Consider the following 22,128-nt stretch of genomic DNA (forward strand, 5'->3'; position numbering starts at 1 on the left):
TATATTTTAAATGTTAGGTGAAATATAGTTTTATGCACCTTTACATGATTTAATGTACCATTTACGAAATAAATACTGTTTTCTTTACGGGTATCAATTTTTTTTAATTCCGATAATTTAACCACGTGTTATATAATAATATAGTAAATTATATAATTAAATAATGAAAAACTAACGGTTATTTAAAAGTTTAAATAATTACAATTTTCTGATGCCAAAAGAATGTTCACGTCTAAAAAAATTTAAAAGATAAAAATCGAAATGTCATGCATTCCTCCGCGCGGGGGTGTCAGGTTCAGCCCCAGTGTGAGTGTCGCGCGCATGCCGGTCATGGCGACGATGCGTGTATGTCCATGAGGCGGGAAGCGCTAGCTCCTCACGCGTTTTCAAGCGACCCCAGACAGCGAAATTAACGATGGCTGGCGTTTTTGACATCGACCTCGATCAGCCGGAGGAAAATGTCTCCGATGATGAGCTGGAGGAGGTAAGCGACCCGCGTGTTTTCGGTGTACGGCGAGCGGGAGTGTTTCGCAGGCCTGAGGCCCGATTAATCAGCGTCAGTGTTATGCTAGCAGGCTAACACGATCTATTTACGGTGCCTTTAAATGACTGACTTAACTCCAATACGTAGGTTGACAGCATATGTGCAAGGTATTAATGATATGTAATGCATGAAAGATGTTTCATATGTACAAGACAAAGATAAAACTCTAGTTTTGTGTGTAGGGTTGCTACCTGGCAGCAAGTAGCGTTACGTTATAGTGATGACAATTTAAAGGGCTACATGTAGACCTTGTAATGCGAGATGCATTTCATTTTTTCGCTCACTAGATCTGAATCTTCGCCAAGTGCATGATTTAACTTCATGGTTTACTTTGTGCTAGTTAGTGAGTTTTGTTATTTTATAAGGATCAGTCGATTGGAGGTTAAAATACCATAGATGGTGCATGTCATCTTGTGGCATCTCTGGGAATAGTATTGCGAAATCTGACCCCTTAGGTTTTTATGTTCAAACCAGAAGTGCTGCCAACTGTTGCCTCGTAACGTTATCTCCTTGTGCTCCTCTGATCGTTTCTCCACCCAACATCATGTTTTTCAATGCATTTTGATATCTGATATGAATGTCCTATTTGCAGGCTCAGATCAATGAAATCATGGATCAGTGTAGTGGCTTTGAATTGTAAGTATGCATGTTGTTTATATTTAGTACATGTAATAACTTGCTCAGATATACGTTGTAGACAAATATTATTCAAAACAGGATGAGCATGTGAATTGGGTTGTAATAAGTGCACAATGTCACCTAATGTATGGTATGCCCTTTTAGTAACATGGATGGTTGTGAAAAGATCGAGATATCTGAGGACAATGTAAACCAAGGGGCTGAGAACATTCGGCCGGAGTGCTTTGAGCTGCTCCGTGTATTGGGAAAAGGAGGTTACGGGAAGGTACAATTTTAACATTAAACTTTCCGATTATCAGGCATATTGTTGTGTATATATTTCAAATCAAAGTAATGTTGTACTTTGGTTTTTGGCATTTCTATAGGTTTTCCAGGTACGGAAAGTATCCGGTGCAGCATCTGGAAAAATTTTTGCAATGAAAGTCTTGAAAAAGGTTAAGCAAATTCCTTAAATTTGAATGCTTTGATTTGCATTACATCTCGTATGTACGCTTAACCTTACTTTACCTTTTAACTAGGCCATGATTGTCCGTAATGCCAAGGACACAGCGCATACTAAAGCCGAGCGAAACATCTTAGAGGAAGTCAAGCATCCTTTCATCGTTGATCTAATCTATGCCTTTCAGACGGGTGGCAAGCTTTACCTCATCCTTGAATATCTAAGTGGTTGGTGAATCGAAAGCAACCTTTGTCTGTTTGAAATAGACAAATTCTCATTCTTTCCAGTCTCTTGCTGTTGCTGTAGAGTTGCTAAGAGAGATATTCAGTCTTCTGAAGAATTTCTTATTTAAAAGTCTTATTTTTTGCATTGTCACATAAAACCTTTTAATGTTAAAATGTAGTTTTTATTTTGCATGTTTGTAAAACTCAAATGAAACATTCAAGTTTTTGCTTGCAGGTGGGGAGCTTTTCATGCAACTTGAGCGAGAGGGGATTTTCATGGAGGACACGGCCTGGTAAGAGAAAAGCTATTTATTTCGACTTTTCAGGTAGGGCTGCAACAACTAATCGATAAAATTGATAAAAATCAATGAAATTCGTTGTCAACTGTGCACTTATAAAGTTAGGCACGTTTTCTTCATACAGGATGAGCTGCGTGCTCAATATCAGGCACGTTTTCTTCATACAACGCGAGCTTCAGGTTTATCAGCTTGTTTTAAAGCAAGCCAGCATTGCTCGGACCACAGTGTTGCCAGGTTGCACTTTGCCTTTATGCGTAGTTCTGAATTGAGCTACTTTTAAATAGTTTCTGCTGGTTGATGTTTTTCAGAGGGTTAGAGATGGAAGGATTTGGTTCAATAGTTGTTGGCATTTGGACTGTGAATAATCTTTGGGATGCTTTTAAACTAGTTTTGAATGGCTTTTGGGCTGTTTTTATCACACGTATCTGGAAACCCTGACAGTACAATGACGGAAGCAAAAGCGCAAACAAACGCTGGTTGCTAAAGGTTTAATTTCATCCTTTAATATCAGTGAGTTAGTATTGTTTAATAGTTTGTGGTTGACTACTATTTTAAAAAAAATCCTACAACAAAGCATCTATTTTAAAGTAAGGGAAAAATCAAGGTTTTATTACTGTAACAACGCATGTATATTAACAAATATCATATCATTTATATCATAGTGGCTTATTTATTTTGTTAATAACGAATAATGTTCTCATCAAAGTCTAGGGTTAAAGAAGATTAAAATGAGTTTATTAATCTCTGTGCAACATTTCCTCACCCGCACATCCCTGAAATCTCATTTAGTTTTGTTTGTTTATGTTTTGACATTTGAAGATGTTTTACTTAGGGCTGTCACGATTATGAAATTTGGCTGACTGTTATTTGCCTAATAAATTATGACCATTAGTTGTCTGTTTTAATGTTTTGACATTCAATTCTCATACTTTTTTATTTGTTCGTGAAATAAATTTCACACATTGTTGTGATTATTTAAATTAAATCTTTTGTCTTATGTTTGTAGTGGCTGCAAAAAATAAATTCCTTACAGACTCTTTCGCCGCCAGCGTTTTTAAAAAAAAGTTGCCCTCCAGCGTTTTTCATGATTTTCACAAAAGTTTAATGTCTTCCATAAAATGTTCTTCTTTAAATATATAAACATACAATATACCAAATGAAAGAACAGACTAGAGGTCGACCGATATGCTTTTTCTCTGGCCGATGCCGATGCCGATTTTTTAGAAATCAGGGCAGCCGATGGCCGATATGTTTGGCCGATTTTCTATATGTACATAATAATCAAAATGTTCTCATCATTATTAGCAGATATTTTAAATGCAAAAATGTCACTATTTAAGTCAAAGTATTTAAAAATATATCTTTCTGAAGAGTTTTACAACCTCCTCTGCACCATGCATTTATCAGACACAGATATTACCTGACACTCTGCTGTCATCATCTTTGATCAGTTTTTTACAATGGCTTTTATTGCTTTATAGGATAAAATCCTTATTTGGTAGACCTGATAAAATATTTATTCATCATAAAGTTAATATAGTAAATGTCTATGGTTTTTAGTTGAGACTGTTATTTAGGGCAAATCTTTCTAAACACATTTACATTCTCATTTCTGAGACGCTATAAGTGACTGATTGTGCTGACAGTGACGTCTTGTGAGTTTAGTGTTGGTACAGATCTGTTGTTTCAACCGTTCATTCGAACGAATCCGTTCAAAGGAGTCGGTTCGCGAATCGGACGCGCTGTGTTGTAATCCAGGCTGAGCAGCGCAAAACTGTAAACAAAGTCTAACTGTAACAACACGAAAAACATTTCCTTGGTGGATATGATTTGGTCTTCCGACCTTTCGCCATCGGGTCAGTTTTGTTTTGAGTAATAAAAGCAGGGAGACAGAAAGCGTGGACGCGCGGCTCTTCTCTCTCTGTCACGCAAACAAAACTCATCATCACTCATTAATCACATGAAATGAGCCTAATCTTTGCACGGACAGTGCACCGCGAGACATTAGCCCGTCGCGCTGTGGTACTGGCTGCTTAATTCGCGCGATCCGCCATCATTTAGTAAAGCTGTTTGTGAACACGGCATGGCTGCACACACACGAGACGGGTGCGATCTGCTTGCAGCAAGAGGCAGCGTCACGAGTTCTACAACAGCGCTTAGGTGCCCGCAGATGCGCCTGCCTATTAATCGGCCTAATTTTGCAGCAAAATCGGCCAAAGCCGATTTTTTAAAATATGCCAAAAATCGGCCAATTAATCGGCCGGCCGATAAATCGGTCGACCTCTAGAACAGACCCTCTGCTTTCAAACACCGTTTCATCCTACCTTCAGTAGTTCTTTTGTAATCACCTTTTGAATATGGGTAGGTTTATGCAAAAACACCACATTTTGAGCAAAAAGTTGAGATAATTCAATTTTTGTGACGGACTTTTCATAGAGATCCCACTCAGAGCGATCTTTAAAACAGACACGGACATGCAGCCCCTTGCCATAGGGGAATACTTCCTGGTTTAAAAAGTTGCGAAAGGGCACCACTAGGTGGATAATAGCGGTATTGCGGAAAGCCGGAAATACTCGTCATTGGCAGGGAAGCGTTTTCTCTTGATTGACGAGATATCTCGTCAATGGCGGCGAAAGAGTTAAGAATAGCATCCTTCGCTCTCCACGGACATACAGCTGTTTGCACTAGGGCGATAGTTTCGGATTTTATAAGTTACGGAATAATAATAATAGCGGTATTACAGATTGCCGAAAATACTCGTCATTGGCAGGGAAGTGTTTTTTCTTAATTTACTAATTAAGTGCCTTATTTAGCTATAATAAGTGAAAAATGGAATTGAGTAGTATTTGTGTTTTTATTCTGATTAGTCGATTAATCATAAAATGAATCGCTTGGTTGTTGCAGCCCTATTTTCAAACATGAATTATTGCAGCGATTGGCATTAGATGCTTTCATAATGCTAAAAGTTAAAAGTACAGTTAATTAGTTTTGTCTAAAAAATAAAAACAGTGTTTTATGGGAGTGTCCATTTTCAAGGACAAATCTTCATACAATAACATTCAACATGAGATGAGCGGAGATTATCAGAATGATGCTCAGGGCTTTTTACATGCAGCTTTTACTTGGCTGAAATCTCTATGGCTCTTGGACACCTGCATCAGAAAGGCATCATCTACAGAGATCTCAAACCTGAGAACATCATGCTCAATAACCAAGGTTTGACTACTTAATTGAGTTAACTCTAGCAAAATAGTTAACATAGTTATTATTTATGTTGTTAAATGTATTTAAGATGCTTTTTACTACCCATGTTTATCATTACAGGACATGTAAAACTGACTGATTTTGGACTATGTAAGGAGTCGATCCATGATGGCACGGTCACCCATACATTCTGCGGCACTATTGAGTACATGTAAGTGCTTGTTAACTTCCTATTTTGCTATTGTCGCCGTTCATTGGCCGACATATCTGTGTGATGTGCATTTAAATGAATTCAACAGTAGCGTGACAAGATCCTCAATTTTTCTCCATGGCTCCAGAGATCCTCATGAGAAGCGGACACAATCGGGCTGTTGACTGGTGGAGTCTTGGGGCTTTGATGTATGACATGTTGACGGGAGCAGTGAGTATCAACCTTTTATGCAGTGCCCTTTTTTATTGTTTGGAAGTTTATGAATGATTGCTTCTTTTTGCATATGTTTTTGCTCTTGTAGCCTCCTTTTACGGGGGAGAACCGTAAGAAGACCATTGACAAAATTCTTAAATGCAAACTGAACCTCCCACCCTACCTCACGCAAGAAGCCAGGGATCTACTTAAAAGGGTAGGCAAACATTTCAGTTTGTCACAAATGAAATGCCTGTTTTTTTTATTCAATTTGGTTTTGTAGCTTGTTTAAGTGTTTCTTTATTTTTCAAAATCATTTTAAACTTATTCACTTTACTTTATTAAGCTACTGAAAAGAAGTGCCTCATCTCGGCTTGGGGCTGGACCTGGAGATGCAACAGAAGTACAGGTATGTTTAAAAACAGTGTTATGTTGATTGATAGGCCAACAGACAGACACACATGGGCAGGCATGTGTATGCTATAGATAAAGGGTCTCCTACCTTTTTGTGAGCAAGGTCTACCACAATGGATAACAATCTGGAGGGCTACTTTTTTATATAATCTACCGTATTTTTCGGTCTGTAAGCCGCATTTTTTTCATAACTTGGCTGGTGCTGCGTCTTATAGTCAGGTGCGCCTTGTAAGTAAGTATTAATTAATTTTGACATTTATGAGGCAAGAGACAACATTACCGTCTATAGCTGCGAGAGTCCGCTATATGCTGCGTCTGTATTTATGTAATTCAAAACATTCAATAATGTGGAGTGACTAGGATGCGAACTTCATGCTAGTTGGCTTGTTGGCGTAATTTAGCCTGTTCAACCTTTCAGGTAAGTTCTGTATGCTATGGTTTATCGTTTAAATAACTGATAATATTATTTTAACGTACAGACATCTATTCAGCCTGCTGTTTTGTCTGCTATTGTTTAGTTGAATAACTTATCTTTCCAGATTAAATGTCTGTTCTTCGGCTTGGATTTTGTTAAATAATTTTCTAAATAAACACGACGTATAGTCCACTGTGACTTATATATTATTTCGTCCTAATGATGCATTTTTGAATGATGCGGCTTATATTCCGATGCGGCTTATAGTCCGGAAAGTACGGTATTTAAAACTTTTTTTGTACTTCATTTTATTTCATTTTACTTGTTGATATGTTTTATCATTGTTTTAAATGTTAACATGTATAAAAGAAGCCAAGCTAATATGCAATAAATACAGTAAATATCAAAATATCAGCTATGAATAGAATGTGCTTTGGTGGGCAACTCAGACTTCATGCAGGCAACATGTTGGAGACAGCTGATATAGTTTATATAAATGTTTCCAAATAATTCCTGTAAATTCCCATTAACGTTCCAATATTTTCAAAATTCCCCAGATTAAGTTCCCATGGAAATTTTCCGTTAATTTACCAAAACCCACATACAATGTTAAGATTCCTAATATTGTCACTTTTATCACCTTGGTGTAATGCATTTCTTATATTTGTTTCGTAGACTCATCCCTTCTTCCGACACGTTAACTGGGACGACCTTCTTGCGCGAAAAGTAGAACCACCATTTAAGCCTTTCTTGGTAACTATATATTATTCTTGCTCTTTGCTGGCATCTTAAGGATTAATGGAGTTCAGATGTATTACACGAGCTGGTGTCTTGTTTCAACAGCAATCTGCTGATGATGTGAGCCAGTTTGATTCAAAGTTCACCAGCCAGACTCCCGTCGACAGTCCCGATGACTCCACACTAAGTGAAAGTGCAAATCAGGTCTTTTTGGTGAGGTCACGGCAACACAGTACCTTATTTTCTTTCCAATTGTTGGAGGCATTTTTTTGACCTGTGGTTTTACTTGTTGCAGGGCTTTACCTATGTGGCTCCATCTGTGTTGGAAAATATTAAGGAGAAATTCTCATTTGAGCCAAAAATACGTTCACCTCGCCGGTTTTTAGGAAGCCCCAGAACACCAATCAGGTAATCGACGCACAAATGCCTTACAGTAGAGAGATTTAGTGCATGCGAACAGTGTGCTCATTGAACGCTGTGTCTTTCAGCCCACTCAAGTTCTCAGGAGACTGCTGGCCACGAGGTTCCAATCTGCCAGAAGGCTCCTCCCTCCAATCCCCAACAGAGCTCGCTATGGAAGTGTCCACCATGGATCAGATGGATGTCACGGCCAACACAGAGGCCAGCGCCCCTTTACCCATCAGGCAACCTGCTGGCTCCAACATGGGCCAGTTTAAACAGCAGGCCTACCCGGTTATCTCCAAACGGCCAGAGCATCTACGAATGAACCTATGACCAGTAGTTCAACTTAGAGTTTTCCTTTGCTTTCTCTATTACTTTTATACGGACACTAGGGGAAAACGAACGTCCCCATCATCACTACCATCTTCGGCTAGAAACTGTTCTTCAGATCTGATGAGCATGCGTTTTTCACAAAGTATGAGAAAGCGCCACATCTCCTCACATCCCAAAACCTCAGTGTGCATTCTTAGACGATTCCTGTATTTACATATCAAACGGATTATCAGGATTGGGCCTTCTTTTGGATTATCGACTTTTTTACATGGTTTTACCATAAAAGGAACATGAAAAAAAGACCAAAAAAAAAGACTTGACACTTCAAAAGTGCAGATGAGCTGATGCACCGTGATCAAGTGATGTTGAGGATTGGCTTCCATTGGATGCTAAAGGTTTTTACAGTATTGCCAAGGGAAGTTGAATTACTTTCCAACAATTAATGAATTGTACAAATCATTGTGGATTGAAAAGTTAATGCATTTGTGGGAATCTCATCAAGCCGAGGTTCACAAACCCGACTTAAGTCTTATACATTTTTAAACGTGTATCCCACAGTGCTGTATAGACGATGGATAAATACACAAGCCTCAATAAAATCAAATATGTCGACTTTTGAAGCTTTATTATGTACTAAATTGTCAAATTAGCTTTTAATTGCAAACTTTGTAAGATCGCTGTGTGCATTGACCAGTAGTGGTAATTGTGTATTAGCCTACAAGGTCTTAAAGAAGTTAAAACTACTGTATGCATCAGCATCATTCCTGCAGTCGTGAAAGACTTGGAAAATCAGGGAATTAAAAGAAAATTGTAATTTGTGTGACTGGAAAGTCAAAATGAATAAAATCTTAAGGTATGGAAATTTTAAGGTATGAAAGTTTTTTTCAAACTGGGGTCTGGGCACCCCAGATGGTTCCAAGGGGTCCCCAGAAACTATACAGAGCAAAGTCTACTGTGTAGCCAAATAATTAGGTTTGTGAACAATTGGCTCACAATTTTTCTTTGTCTAACACAGTTTAAATGTTTCTTTAAAAAGTGCCGAATATTTTTGGTTACCAGCATCAGTGAGGTCAAAGTTGTTCAATAGGATTCAATAGGTCTTGGCTTTTAGTGCAGACCAGGCAATTTCTTCACCAGACTCAGCAAATCATTTCTTTGTGGATGGGGGCCTTGCCATGCTAAAATAGCAAAGGGCCCTCACCAAATTGTTGTATAGAGATCTCTAGAACAGCGGTTCTCAAACCTTTTCAGCGTGTGGCCCCCTTTGTGTACGGTGCATTCCTTCGCGGCCCCCCCAAAGTAAATTTATGACAAAAAACTGTTCTAAAACACATTTTAATTAAACAAAACATTAAATTATACAAAGTAGTACTGCCTTATTTTTTTTTTAGGTTTAATTTCACAGAATTCATGATAAATTAATGTATTTTATAAAATGTCATAAAACTGCGGCCCCCCTGGGGGCCCTGGACCCCAGTTTGAGAACCACTGCTCTAGAATGTCACTTTATGCCATTGCATGAATTGTGTTTACTCAAATAAGCAACACACTTTCGTAATGTATTACATTCTGATATTATGTCTTCATAAAGGCTTTTATGACTTTTTGTAAGTAGGCCAATATCAGTCTGTCCACTGAGAGTAACTATATTTAATTCACCTACGAAATTGCATATGGGATACAAAGTGGTCGTAAACAAATGCAGCATGAAGTTAAAACAGCTTGATTTTACGATTCATTTCAAGTTTTGACTTGAAATAAGTTGACATAAATTAAACAATTTCAACTTGTTTTTAGTTAAGTTAAAATTACATAAAAATTATGTTGATTTGATATTGACTTTTTTAGTGTAGTGCCCCATTGTTCAGTAAGGGGGACCATAGGGGTCCATAGAAAGCAAAATCAAAATGTATAATTTAATAGATTTAATAGATCGTGCATGTCCACTGATGTTTTTTTTTTTTCAGGGATTTTTGCAGTAAAGGATGAGGGTTGAAATCTGCTAAGGCAAAAGTTTGATATCTTATGTGCAAATAGTAATTCAGCTGAGAAATCTCTTTAAAATGAATTGAAATAATTCATGTCCAGTAATTCTTATCATATTGTGATATAAATGTCATGGACATTTGCTGATACAAAGTGTGGTCACCACAGTTCTTTTAAATCAAAAGTTTATGGTATATTACAGTAGTAGTGTAGTTCTCGAGACCGGTCTCAAGACCACTTTTTAAAGGTCTTGGAATCTACCGCATTTTTTCTCGGTCTCAGACAAAGAGGACTCAGAATTTTATTTCAAGACCGGTCAAGACCACAACTGATGGCACATCACAAATTAATTTTTAATCATTAATTTTATGCAGTTTATTCAGGTTTGGCATATGATGTTGGCATTGTTTAAGTTTCTCCCAATGACAATTTTTCTCATTTTATTACTAAAACACCTGCATTGTGTTAAGTGGATGGCAAGCCATGGAAAGACAGTTCAGAATAAATGTGTAAGTTGATTTCAGCTCTTTAGTGTTTGTTGTTCACTTTTATTTGCTTATAGACAAATATAAATTTCCCACTTATCTGCAATGCCTTTGATTATTTTATCAACTTTACTGATGGCACACACACGCATGCACACGCACACACACAGACAGACAAGAAGTGCCCTCGGTTTTAATGCAGTGATTTGCACTTGTCGTGGTCTTGACTTGGTCTCGGCCTGTCTTGGTCTCGAGCCTTTAAAGTCTTGGTTTTGTCCTTTTCTCTGCCTGTCTTGGTCTTGGTCATGACTTGGTCTCGGTTTAGGTGGTCTTGACTACAACACTATATTACAGTTTTTGAATTAAAAATTCACTTCAATGCTTTCAGTATTTTGTACAAGAAGGTTATATAGTGGTTTTCTATCTTCCTCTCAACTGTTTTAGCAAATGTTATGGCTCTAACAGTGACTTTCCTCGACTATATATTCTAATTATTTGGTACAAATTACTTTGTATATGAAATCATATGACATTAATTCTGATTTGTATGTTTGCTAGTATGACCAGGTTGCTGTATCCAATCAGAATCAATGCCATCATACGTGTGAAGCTGGACATGACCCAAATGGCCTTGCATGCAGAACTGACTGGATAAACAACAAACGGCCCACTTTATGAATTCACCCTATCTGGCATCATGTTACATACTAAACTGCCTTCTATTGCAACATCAGGCATGAATCGCTTACATCTATAGACATGCTGATTCTTCAGAGATTATTAAGTGATAGTGTACACAAAATCTGTTTTTAAATCGTGCATGTGGTTTTGTTATATATAAGCACACTATACAGAAAGTAAAATCTACAGAAAATGTTAATGTCAAATACATATGTGAAAATGGCTCACAGTTTGCTTAGCTCAGTGTTTTCCAGGGGATTCCCTTAAGATCACTGAATAATGGAAATAACCGTCTGTCTCAAAGAAAGCAGATGTTGTTGAAAGCAGTTTCAGCAGGGCTAACAGTCAGAAATAAAGCATTCATTGGCAGATGAGTTACAGTAAGTGACTCATTCATGTTCAAACAGACACTGAACTGCTTTTACTCATTTTGCTTTTAAGTTTATGACGTGGTAATGCATCTGATTTGAGGCTGGATTACGCATCTAAAGTATAAAAATACCTCTAAGAAAAACAAAAATCTCAATGGCTGCTAACAGAATAAAGTGTAATACAGTACCCAGAGGTTGAGATTCTATATGGGCATAGCAAACAGAAACCAGCAACAATTACTGTGATCATGTTAAATTTGTTAGTTATACCAGGCATAAAAAAATAAACATTTCCACACTGAGTTGCTCTGCTCTAAATTTATATTTCAGCAAGAAATTGATTTTGTACATGTAGTATATATATGCAATCATTTTCAAAGTCCGTTTTTCTAGTAAATGACTCGAGAAGTAATAAACATGCATCTGGTGTCTTAAAGGTCTGACAGTATTTGATTTGTTAATTGGAACACCTTTAAAATGTTTAAATCTCAGTTTTATTAAATATGTTTTAATTGCACACTGAGAAAAAAAGTTTATAGTTATTTAAAAACCTCACACAGTCAGCCAAGTCAGGCCTAAAGCCCGAAGGCGGCTGCTGCAGTTACTCGGATGACCTGAAGAGGGCGACAGAACGCTTAAGTGCAGTGCATCATATAGCGGAGAGATGACGAGGAAGAGGACGTCAAAACACTAGCAGGCCAGCAGAGCAAGTCTGACCATTAAACATGAATTGCTTGGGCTGCAAATATATTTTTTCATCTCACGTCCACCCTAAATGTTTTTAAGGTGAGTTAATTTAGCTTCAGTAAGCTTGCAATGTTTAGCACGTAAGTTACGAATCGCCAGGATGATAACGTTACCCATCACATACATCAACGTCTTCATAGACACATAATAACAATCACGATTTAATACCTAAATGGTTAAAACGAGAAGTGTTGGCATTGTATATTTTCTTTCTTGTATTACGTTAAGTTAGCTGATCGATAATACTTTTACTATTGATCATTAGATGCTTCTAAGCAATACGTAATTTACGCAAAAATGACGCCAATTGCAACGGCTGAAATATCAAAATAATTAATAAATGAATATAGGAACTCCTTTAAACATTGTAGGATTCATTTACATTCCTTCTGTCGTTTTGTCATTTATAATATATTATTCTGATGACTGGTTTCAGCTCCTACTAACTTGTATAATAACAGTACCACACAGACACTATAAAAGCTCACTTTAATATACATACTACTAGTGGTCAATGTGGTTACTTTATTAATGTATTCTTAAACTTTGCATTGATTGAACATTGATTATTTGGTTACACCCTTAACAAGATGTAATAGTAGAGGTATTGGGGTGAAATCCACTGTATGGCCATGGGAACACACAAACTGATAAAAATTGCATACGGTAGTTTAAATGCATATTGGATACATTCATCTGCCATTTTGTGAGACTGGAAAATTATTGTCATTTAATTTGTCTACACAGCCTCCACCATGTCTCAGCCTGAGCATACCAACATGAGCCCCTGGGCCTTATCAGAGTTTTTGGTCCAGAGAAGGCTGCTTGGTTTTGGGGCAGTGTTGGCCTGGATGGTCCTCTTCCACCTACTGGTCAATGTTTGGCTTCTTTGTGTCTTCACAAGCCTCTTAGTGGTCCTAGGTGGTTGGCTTGGCTCTCAGGCTGTCCTGGACTCCGACAGTGTTGTCCATCTGGAGCGGTTCGTAAAGCTGGAGGAGATCTCATCTGGAGGAGAGAGTGAGCAGCTACTTGAAGATGAAATCCAGAAGACAGTTGGCAAGATCATACGTGATTTTGTTTCCTCGTGGTATAGCACCGTATCTAGAGAAAAAGAGTTTGAGGACGAGGTGCACAATGCCATGATCTCTATGGCGATGGAGCTCAAGAATCGAGCAGCGGGAGTCGATAGTAAAGCTTTAACACAGAGGATATTAGATCTCTTTGGATGCCACCTCCAGTGCCACTTGAGTGCCAAGGAAAACCTCGATGGACAGGTTGTTGTAAAAGATGAAATTGGCGGCACCAGTGCTACCAAGTTCTGGGAGGAATACAACAAGTTCTGTTTACTTCACCCTGCTATTCAAAGCTCTGTTGTTGAGGTGAATTATCTGAGGGCCATTGTAGATCTTCTTCTACAAGTTCTTGTACCTCCTCCACATTTAGAAACCAGAACGGGTCGATTTGTGGTGGGCGAACTTATTGCGTGCAATGTTTTTTTGCCTTTAATTGCAAAATTGTCTGATCCAGACTGGTTAAACATGTTGATCGTCAGTGCCTTCACTCAGTCCAGTGAACCAGCACCAGAACTGAAGCCAGTAGAAATTCAGCCTCCACCAGTTGCGTCAAATCAAGAAAACAAACCACAGGAACTTGAGATTCCCTGCATTCTGACATTAAAAGTCACCCCTGAGACCCCCACAACTACAGAGGCCCCGACACCAGAACTGTCAGCCTTCGATGTCATAGACTCAACTGAACTTTATTCTCCACACAATCTGGAAGAAGAGGAGCCTCGGCTAACAAAACCATTTCCATCAGGTTTTAGTCCAAGGGATTTTCTGAGACTTGGCAAGCCTAATCCATTTTATCAAGAAACAGACTTGGACCTAGAGTCTCATTTGACCGACTTCAAAAGGAGCTCCCTGGAATCGCTGGTTCTGATTGGCACAGAAGAGGGGCTTTCAGAAAGACTCACTGAATGCACCACTCCAGTAGACACTGCGTTAGATCTGGAAGATGCGTTTCCGACTTACACCAATTCCACAGGGAAGGAGTGCCCCAAGGTTCTAGTCTCGGGCCTTCAGGAGTTATCGTTACATACCACCGCCGTGGCAGAGGAAGAGTCATCCAACTTCTGCAATCGCCAGCCATCGGAGATGAAAGGGTTGACTTGTTCGGATCAGCCTGGCATGGTGAACCCAAGTGAGCTGACTTTGACTGCACCTGTGCAGGCCTCCTCACCGGCTGCTGGAAATTGCCTGACACCTTTTAACTTTGAGCCTCTTAGCAGCCCAGAAGGTCCAGTCATTATTCAGAACCTTCGCATCACCGGGACCATCACTGCAAAGGAGCACAGAGGCACTGGCTCACATCCATATACTCTCTACACCATAAAGGTAATTTATTAGTTATCTCATTAGTGACATTTTGTAAATGTAAAGTTTCTTAAGTACATTTATGTCCAAATAAACTTCTAAGAAATGGTCTAGTATCATTTGTTTGCAAATACATTTTTTGTTGCCTACAATTACATATATTTGGATGTGTGTCCAAATACTTCTTAGGGATTATTATTGTTTTATAGGAATATTCCACTTTCATAAAAAATCCCGATAATTTACTCACCCCCATGTCATCCAAGATGTTTATGTCTTTCTTTGTTCAGTCAAGAAGAAATGTTTTTTTGAGGAAAACATTCCATGTGAAATTATCGTGTATCGTCATTTTTTTGTGAAGTGGAATATTCCTTTAATAACATAGTAATGTTAGATATGAATGAATGACGCTTGATGTATTTGCCTTGCAGTATGAGACAGCTGTGGACTCCGACAATCCAGAATCTTTGCAGCCTGTGGCCTATCACACTGTCAACCGACGCTACAGTGAATTCCTCAACCTTCAGACTCGTTTAGAGGAGAAACCGGAATTACGCAAAATTCTTAAAAATATAAAAGGACCAAAGAAGATCTTTCCTGAACTTCCATTTGGAAACATGGATAGTGACAGAGTTGAGGCTAGGAAAGGGCAATTGGAAACATTTCTCAGAGTAAGTTTATTTAATGTAATGGGTTCACATAAATTTCATGTAATTTAAAGAGACATTCCACTTTTTTGGAAAAATATGCTCATTTTCCAGCTCCCCTAGAGTTGATTTTTACTTTTTTTGGAATCCATTCAGATGATCTCCGGGTCTGGCGGTACCACTTTTAACATAGCTTAGCATTATCCATTGAATCTGATTAGACCATTAGCATCGTGCTAAAAAATAACCAAAGGATTTAGATATTTTTCCTATTTAACTCTTTGCCCGCTATTGACTAGTTATCTCGTTTTTGATGAAACCTACACATATTTGAGAGGTGATAAAAACAGAACACATGAAGGTAGGATGAAACTGATTTTTTTGTTTGAAAGCAGAGGGTCTGTTCTTTTACATATATTGTATGTTTATATATTTAAAAAGGAGCATTTTCTGGAAGGCATTAAACTTTTGTGAAAATCATGAAAAATGCTGGTGGTGAAAGAGTTAAAACTTGACTCTTTTGTAGTTACATCGTGTACTAAGACCAACGGAAAATTAAAAATTGCGATTTTGTAGGCAGATATGTCTAGGAACTATACTCTCGTTCTGGCGTAATAATCAAGGACTTTGCTGATGTAACATGGCTGCAGGAGGCGAAATGATATTACGCAGCAGCTGAAAATAGTCCCCTTAGTAACTTTCAATGGCAGGATACTATTTTCGGGCAGTGCGTAATATCACTACGCCTGCTGCAGCCATGTTACAGCAGCAAATTCCTTGATTATTGCGTCGGAATGAGAGTGTAGTCCTAACCATATCTGCCTACAAAATCCCAACTTTTGGTTTTGTGTCGGTCTTGGTGCGCGATGTGGCTACGGAAGAGTCAAGTTTTAAATAGGACAAATATCCATACTCTGGTTATTTTTTAGCATGATGCTAATGGTCTAATCACAGGGCTCCAGACTAACTTTTTTCACTAGGAGCACAGTGCCCCCCAACTGAAAATTTTAGGGGTACAACCAGAAAATTTAGGGGCACACACCGTAAATCAACATGTTAACCAATTATTCACATTTCTACTAATTTCCACTGTATTACTAATAAATACTTTGATGATAGATGCAGAAAGTACAATGTGCTGTTTTCAAATTCACATGTGCGACTGGATCAAAAAATCGAGTTGCACACTCTAAAGTTTTGGTGGCAAAATGCAGTCTGGATCCCTGAATCAGATTCAATGGATTATGCTAAGCTATGCTAAAAGTTGTAGCGCCAGACCCGGAGATCAGCTGAATGGATTCCAAAACAGAAAAAGGAAAATTAGCATATTTAAAAAAAGTGGAGTGTCCTTTTAAGGTGCAATGTGGGACTTTTAGAAGGATCTCTTGAAAGAAATGCAATATAATACGTATAATATATTATCAGTAAAGTCTATAACTATATTATCATAAAGACCATACATAAGAATCTGTAGTTTTTTTGTTACTGTGTTTGAGCGGTTTTCATCTACATACACTGTGGGTCCTCCTACATGGGAGTCGCCATTTGGCATTTCATGTTTCTATAGTAGTCCTAAATGAATAAACTGGGGCCCGTTTCAATAAGGAGGTTCAACCAACTCGGAGTTAAAACTTGAACTCTGAGTTGAGATAGGAACCTCTGAGTTTTCGGTTACAGAACAGCTGATCTGAGTTAGTTCAATCGACTCTGAGTAGGTTGACTCTGAGTTAAGCGCGTGCACAACTACTATGAAAAGCCATCGTTAATTGAGCTCTGATATTACGATTCACCATGGCAACAGTACGAGTTCTAAATCCTTTACTAAAACTGAAAGTGTTACTGCAAGTGTACAGCAACTACGAGCATATATTTTTAAGGAAAAAGTTGTTTTTGGCAATTGCTACTCTAGTAAATGTGTACATTTAATTTTTCATCACGGTAAAAATATCAGAAGTAAATAAACGGAGGACTTTTCGTAATTATATCCATTTTCACGCAGATGCAATCCCATGGACAAAAAGATGACAGCAGCTCAGCTAAAAATGAAATTAGGCACAATACTTTGGCATATAAGGCTACGAACTTTACAAATATTTGTCATGAATAAAACAAAAATACACCAAGCCGGGATTCGAACTTAGATCGCCGACAGTACATCTGCCCTAACCACTGCGCACAGCACTACCCACTAGACCAGCGATAATGATGAGCGCATTCATAAGAAGTGTAAAGGCAACTGGTCAGATGTAAGAACACCGCCACAAAGACTGATATTAGTCATGTAAGGATATTTATATAGAAAAATAATACCTCTCACATAAATGCAAATGGAAATGACAAAAATCCACTCGGGGTCTCAAAATCCTCTCGCAAAATAAATTTAACTTCCTACAAATAAATGCAGCATCATCATCTACAGGATCCTTTATAAAAGCACTTAAAATTTTAGACACTTAGACGGTCTCTGCACCTAAGTATATCATATTAGCTTTACTAGTCATTTCAATATACAGTCAATTTTTTTTTATTTTTATTTAAGTGTAATTTATAAGATATATAATGCACTACAGTAAAATGATTTGCACTGGCAATAGACCCCTTCAAGGTTTGTAAACATTGAATGATTATCGGGTGCGCACGCAGCATGGGGTCAAACTGTTAATACCATTTAGGCTTTTTAGTTTAATCTAACTGGGCTGAAAAATGATGACTTGCCTCAAATGAAGTGAGCACTACAAACACAAGCCTCTTTGATATTTGCAATGTCCCAGTCTGCACGTTAATTACTTGCAGCCACAAATGTTGTATTTTTGGTTTTTGAGATTCTGCATGAATCGCGAAAACTTAACGGAAGACCTGGTGTGATTTTTACAGCCCACGACGTAAGTAGGCATTTTTGACGATACCGAATAATACGCAACTCAATCTGCTTTAATGACTTTTCTGACCCCGACATGCGCAGTGCGAACCGCCTGTGACGTGAACCGTGAAGGAGTCTATTTGATTATAACTAAAGACAGCTAAAAAAATTTTTTACACTTTATGTAACAAAAATGTGCGCAATGAATGAATGGACTAAAGCAACTCACAAGATTAAACACTGCTAAAATGGGGAGGAGACCACAAGAAACTCTGAGTTTACAGAATAAAACCTGCGCCCGACCAGGTTAGGTTCAGAGAGTTAGTTACCCCGGAAACAGACTCTGAGTATAAGTTACCTCTACTTCTGAAACAGGCTTGACTTACCCCGCTGTCTCAGGTTTAACCTACCTCCCTTTTTGAAACGGAAAACTCAGAGTTTCCCTCATTTCAAGGTTAACATACTCGGAGTTTTCACTTAACCACCTTTCTGAAACGGGCCCCTGTTCTATAGAGCGCGTTTTGTTACTACGTTGTCTCAAGCGATGAGGTCATAGACTGTAAAAAAAGATAAATGATGCGACGACACTTCCTTTCATTGTTACGAACTGAATGTAAAATGTACGACGATGGGCTCTGACATGTTACGCAAAAACGTCAGTTTGGAGCCAGGGCATGTGCAGAAGGGATCGTCCATGAAGCAAGGAGGCGGAGCCGCGGTATCAAACTTCCGCCCAAACACTCGCACCCCCAATTCAGCCACGCCCCTTGAATGTCTCATTGGACTGTAAGGGTGACAATAAGGGTGCGTTAAATTAAATACAACTCAGTTTGTCGGTGTGAAATAACACAGAAATCAAAACTGAATAGTTATATCTTCAATCTTCCCTCGAAGCTCCAAGGGTCCGCTCAGAGAAGCTGTCAATCACAAATGTCAATCATAACGACACGCCCCATTTCTATAGCATCAAATTACTAGCTAAAACTTATCACAAAAATGAACAATTGTACATATATCGGCGAAATAACAACCAAACCATCTTTCGGAAAATATTATTGGAAGTGTAATCTTTTTTTTTTGACCCGGGTCCTGTTCGTTTGCATGGAGGGGGCGGGGTTTATGACTTTTACTGCAGCCAGCCACCAGGGTTTGATCAAAGAGCCAGCAGCATCACTTTTCAGGATGTATGAGGCCACCCAGATGATGTGTTTGTCTTGTGGCGGCTACTGTAGCTTTACTACTAGTTTTGAAATGGAGGGGCAAGCCATTGGTTGCAATTCACAGTCCCACTGCTAGATGCCGCTAAAAGTTCCACATTGCACCTTTTAAGAGTTATCATCAATTAGGCTATTTCATTAGAGGTGACCTATTTGTAGTCTGTAATATTTTGTGACACAGATTTTGTGTCGCATTGCATTCATTTCCAAAACTATAATTAAGGAGCACTCATTATTATACAGTAAGACAGTCTTTGTATTTTATTCTTCTTGCTGGTCACACACAACAGCCAACATACAGTATGACCATTGTAATCTGATTTACAAACAAGTGATTTGTATGGGCTGGTTATTCGAATCACTCGATAAGACTTGTGAATCAGTATGTCACCGATTCATTCGTCTTTCACAGCAACTTTGTGCCATTCCTGAAACGGCCGACAGCGAGGAAATGCAAGAATTTCTTGCTTTGAACACTGATGCAAGAATCGCTTTTGTGAAGAAACCATTCATCGTTTCACGCATAGACAAGGTACCTCTAACAAATCTTTGCTAATGTAGGTAAGTGTTGAACTACATTGCATTAACTTGCTTTGGATTTATGTATAAACCATGACTGAATGTTACATGTGATAGATTGTAGTGAACGCTATAGTGGATACCCTGAAGACGGCCTTTCCTCGCTCAGAACTACAGAGTCCTACTGATGACATTGACTCGGAGCCTGATGGGAAACTCACCACTGACAAAAAATCAAAGTATGTCAACAGAGAGGCAGTAGTGTTTAGTCTTTTAAGTGTTTACTGTATACAGACGCGAAGCTACATTAAGTGGGGGCCCCAGGCAAAATTAATCAGTAAGGCTATATAAAAAATTTTTTTGTTTGTTACCCAGACATATAATTAAACAACATAAAATAAATAGTCAACACATATCTAACAACATAAAGTGTTTATTTTAATCAGACACAATAGAACATAACCTTCATAACAATGCAACCTTCATATTTATAATATGCTGTCCTATTCCATTTCAACCTGCATTAATACCTGCTAACACTACATAATACATGCTGCTGCTAGCCCTAGCTAACCAGATATCATTTTACCAGTATTTCATCTAGCAAATAATTACACGCAGTGAAATTAACACTTTACCCACCAGCGTTTTAAAAAAAAGTTGCCAGCCAGCGGCAGCATTTTTATGATTTTCAGAAATGTTTAATGCCTTCCAGAAAATGTATTGACCATACACTCAAAACAACCATTTAAATATAAGTCTACTTGAAAACATCAGACTGTAAAGAAACTGTTAGTATGGGTTCACACCAGACGCGAGTTCAAAGATTTGCGCGAGTAGATTACATACAAAGTCAATGCAAAAACTTCGGTCAGACACGACCTCGCGTGGGGCGGTGCGAACAACGTGTTATGGGCGGTGAGTTTGCTGCGAAAACGCGCGCTATTCGCCTCAAACGTGTCTTCGCCCAAGTTGAAAATATTCAACTCGAGCGAAAAATTCGCATGACACGAAGTTAAATCCCACGATCTAGAGCGAGTAACACGATTCCCCGCGTGTACATAGCGTTACCCTGAACCATAGCCTACAAGAATAAATTATCGTCGAAATGTTAACTCTTTTAACACTAAAGCATTCACTCAAATCAGTAAACACTCTGCATATTTTTTGAGGATCGCTATGAATCTGATCTCTAACAAAAGTCCTTTAAAAATGCAATTATTTCAGCTTTTTGCTAAAACTTTTGTGTTTTTGAAGAAACCTACCCATATTTTTTTTGAAAGCAGAAGGTTTGTTCTTTAATTTAATATATTGTATGTTTATATATTTAAAGAAGAACATTTTCTGGAAGGCATTAAACCTGTGTGAAAATCATACAAAATTTTAAAACACTGACGGCAAGAGCTTTAATGTGGAGAGGCAGTATAGGCGGTAGCGGGTATTAAAGTTAACAATGGATAAGTTTGTGACACAGAATGAAATGAAAACCAAAAAAGCCAGCCGAAAAGAAGGTATGATGACTTTTGTTAGACACACAATGCAAACACAATCATCATCATCTCGACATTACTTACCGCTGTGCTATTTCTTTTATTTTCTCTTGTTGCGTCATCTTTTGTTCCTGGCTGACAGACAGATAAAAGTCCTCTTCATGTTTAAAATCATGCATTTTCTATACTGCCGCTAGTTTAACATGCTATGCCTATGCCAGTTTGAAACAGGTGGCAAAAGCGTCAAGAGCATAACGAGAGGAGGCCCCACTAAGAGGGATGCAGACATGCGGTTGCGTTATGTTTAAAATTTTCGTTTAAATGATCAACCAGTTGCCTGCCTTGCCTGCTGTATTGATACGTCTTTGACTGTATATCTACATTCCTATATGCCTGTCAAATTAATCACTACCAGTCAAAAGATTTGAAACACTTGACTGAAATGTTAACTATAATCTTAAAAATAATTTAATTTGAAGGTGTTAAATGAAGGTTAAATGCTTGAAATTGCTTTTGTAGACAAAAGGATACATTTGCCAAACAGATACATTTTTGTTATTAGAAAACTAAAATTTTATTTTAAAATATTATTTTTGAAATAGATGACTAAGAATGAATATTGAAGGAAAAGCAGCCAATAAGAGCCCAGATTAAATTTGAACTCCTTCGATATTATTTAAAATTTATCCTAAGGTG

At 38.1% G+C, this 22,128-nt stretch overlaps 2 protein-coding genes across 3 annotated transcripts in view; both read left to right on the top strand.

Annotated features, from left to right (window-relative positions):
- Positions 1–261: 261 nt before the first annotated feature.
- rps6kb1b (ribosomal protein S6 kinase b, polypeptide 1b) lies at positions 262–8,666 on the top strand. 2 transcript variants are annotated; one of them, XM_073863521.1, is made up of 15 exons: positions 265–484; positions 1,137–1,180; positions 1,328–1,448; positions 1,549–1,617; positions 1,702–1,849; positions 2,082–2,139; positions 5,261–5,361; positions 5,470–5,557; positions 5,677–5,770; positions 5,862–5,969; positions 6,099–6,161; positions 7,257–7,334; positions 7,425–7,532; positions 7,615–7,727; positions 7,808–8,666. In XM_073863521.1, the coding sequence occupies exons 1-15, from the start codon at positions 416–418 to the stop codon at positions 8,052–8,054; spliced, it is 1,509 nt and encodes a 502-aa protein (XP_073719622.1). In that variant the 5' UTR covers positions 265–415; the 3' UTR covers positions 8,055–8,666. The 2 variants fall into 2 exon arrangements, with proteins under 2 accessions (XP_073719623.1, XP_073719622.1); XM_073863522.1 differs by lacking the exons at positions 5,470–5,557; positions 5,677–5,770; positions 5,862–5,969; ... (3 more) ...; positions 7,615–7,727; positions 7,808–8,666 and having other exon boundaries at positions 262–484; positions 5,182–5,321.
- Positions 8,667–12,205: 3,539 nt separating this feature from the next.
- snx19b (sorting nexin 19b) overlaps positions 12,206–22,128 on the top strand; it is a 46,691-nt gene continuing 36,768 nt past the window's right edge. Inside the window, exons 1-5 of the mRNA XM_073863472.1 lie at positions 12,206–12,363; positions 13,072–14,720; positions 15,131–15,370; positions 19,836–19,955; positions 20,060–20,181. Of these exons, the coding sequence (XP_073719573.1) occupies positions 13,080–14,720; positions 15,131–15,370; positions 19,836–19,955; positions 20,060–20,181 (2,123 nt within the window). The 5' untranslated portion in view covers positions 12,206–12,363; positions 13,072–13,079. The remainder of the gene's footprint in view (positions 12,364–13,071; positions 14,721–15,130; positions 15,371–19,835; positions 19,956–20,059; positions 20,182–22,128) is intronic.

The sequence above is a fragment of the Misgurnus anguillicaudatus genome, chromosome 24, assembly GCF_027580225.2.
Source record: "Misgurnus anguillicaudatus chromosome 24, ASM2758022v2, whole genome shotgun sequence".
NCBI classification, from domain to species: domain Eukaryota; kingdom Metazoa; phylum Chordata; class Actinopteri; order Cypriniformes; family Cobitidae; genus Misgurnus; species Misgurnus anguillicaudatus.

What these genes read in the sequence shown, in the direction of transcription:
- rps6kb1b (XM_073863521.1), top strand. Translation starts at nt 416, where the DNA reads ATGGCTGGCGTTTTTGACATCGACCTCGATCAGCCGGAGGAAAATGTC. An exon ending in CATCCTTGAATATCTAAGTG is followed by an intron (nt 1,850 to 2,081) that starts GTTGGTGAATCG and finishes TTTTGCTTGCAG; the next exon opens with GTGGGGAGCTTTTCATGCAA. An exon ending in AGCCCCAGAACACCAATCAG is followed by an intron (nt 7,728 to 7,807) that starts GTAATCGACGCA and finishes TGTGTCTTTCAG; the next exon opens with CCCACTCAAGTTCTCAGGAG.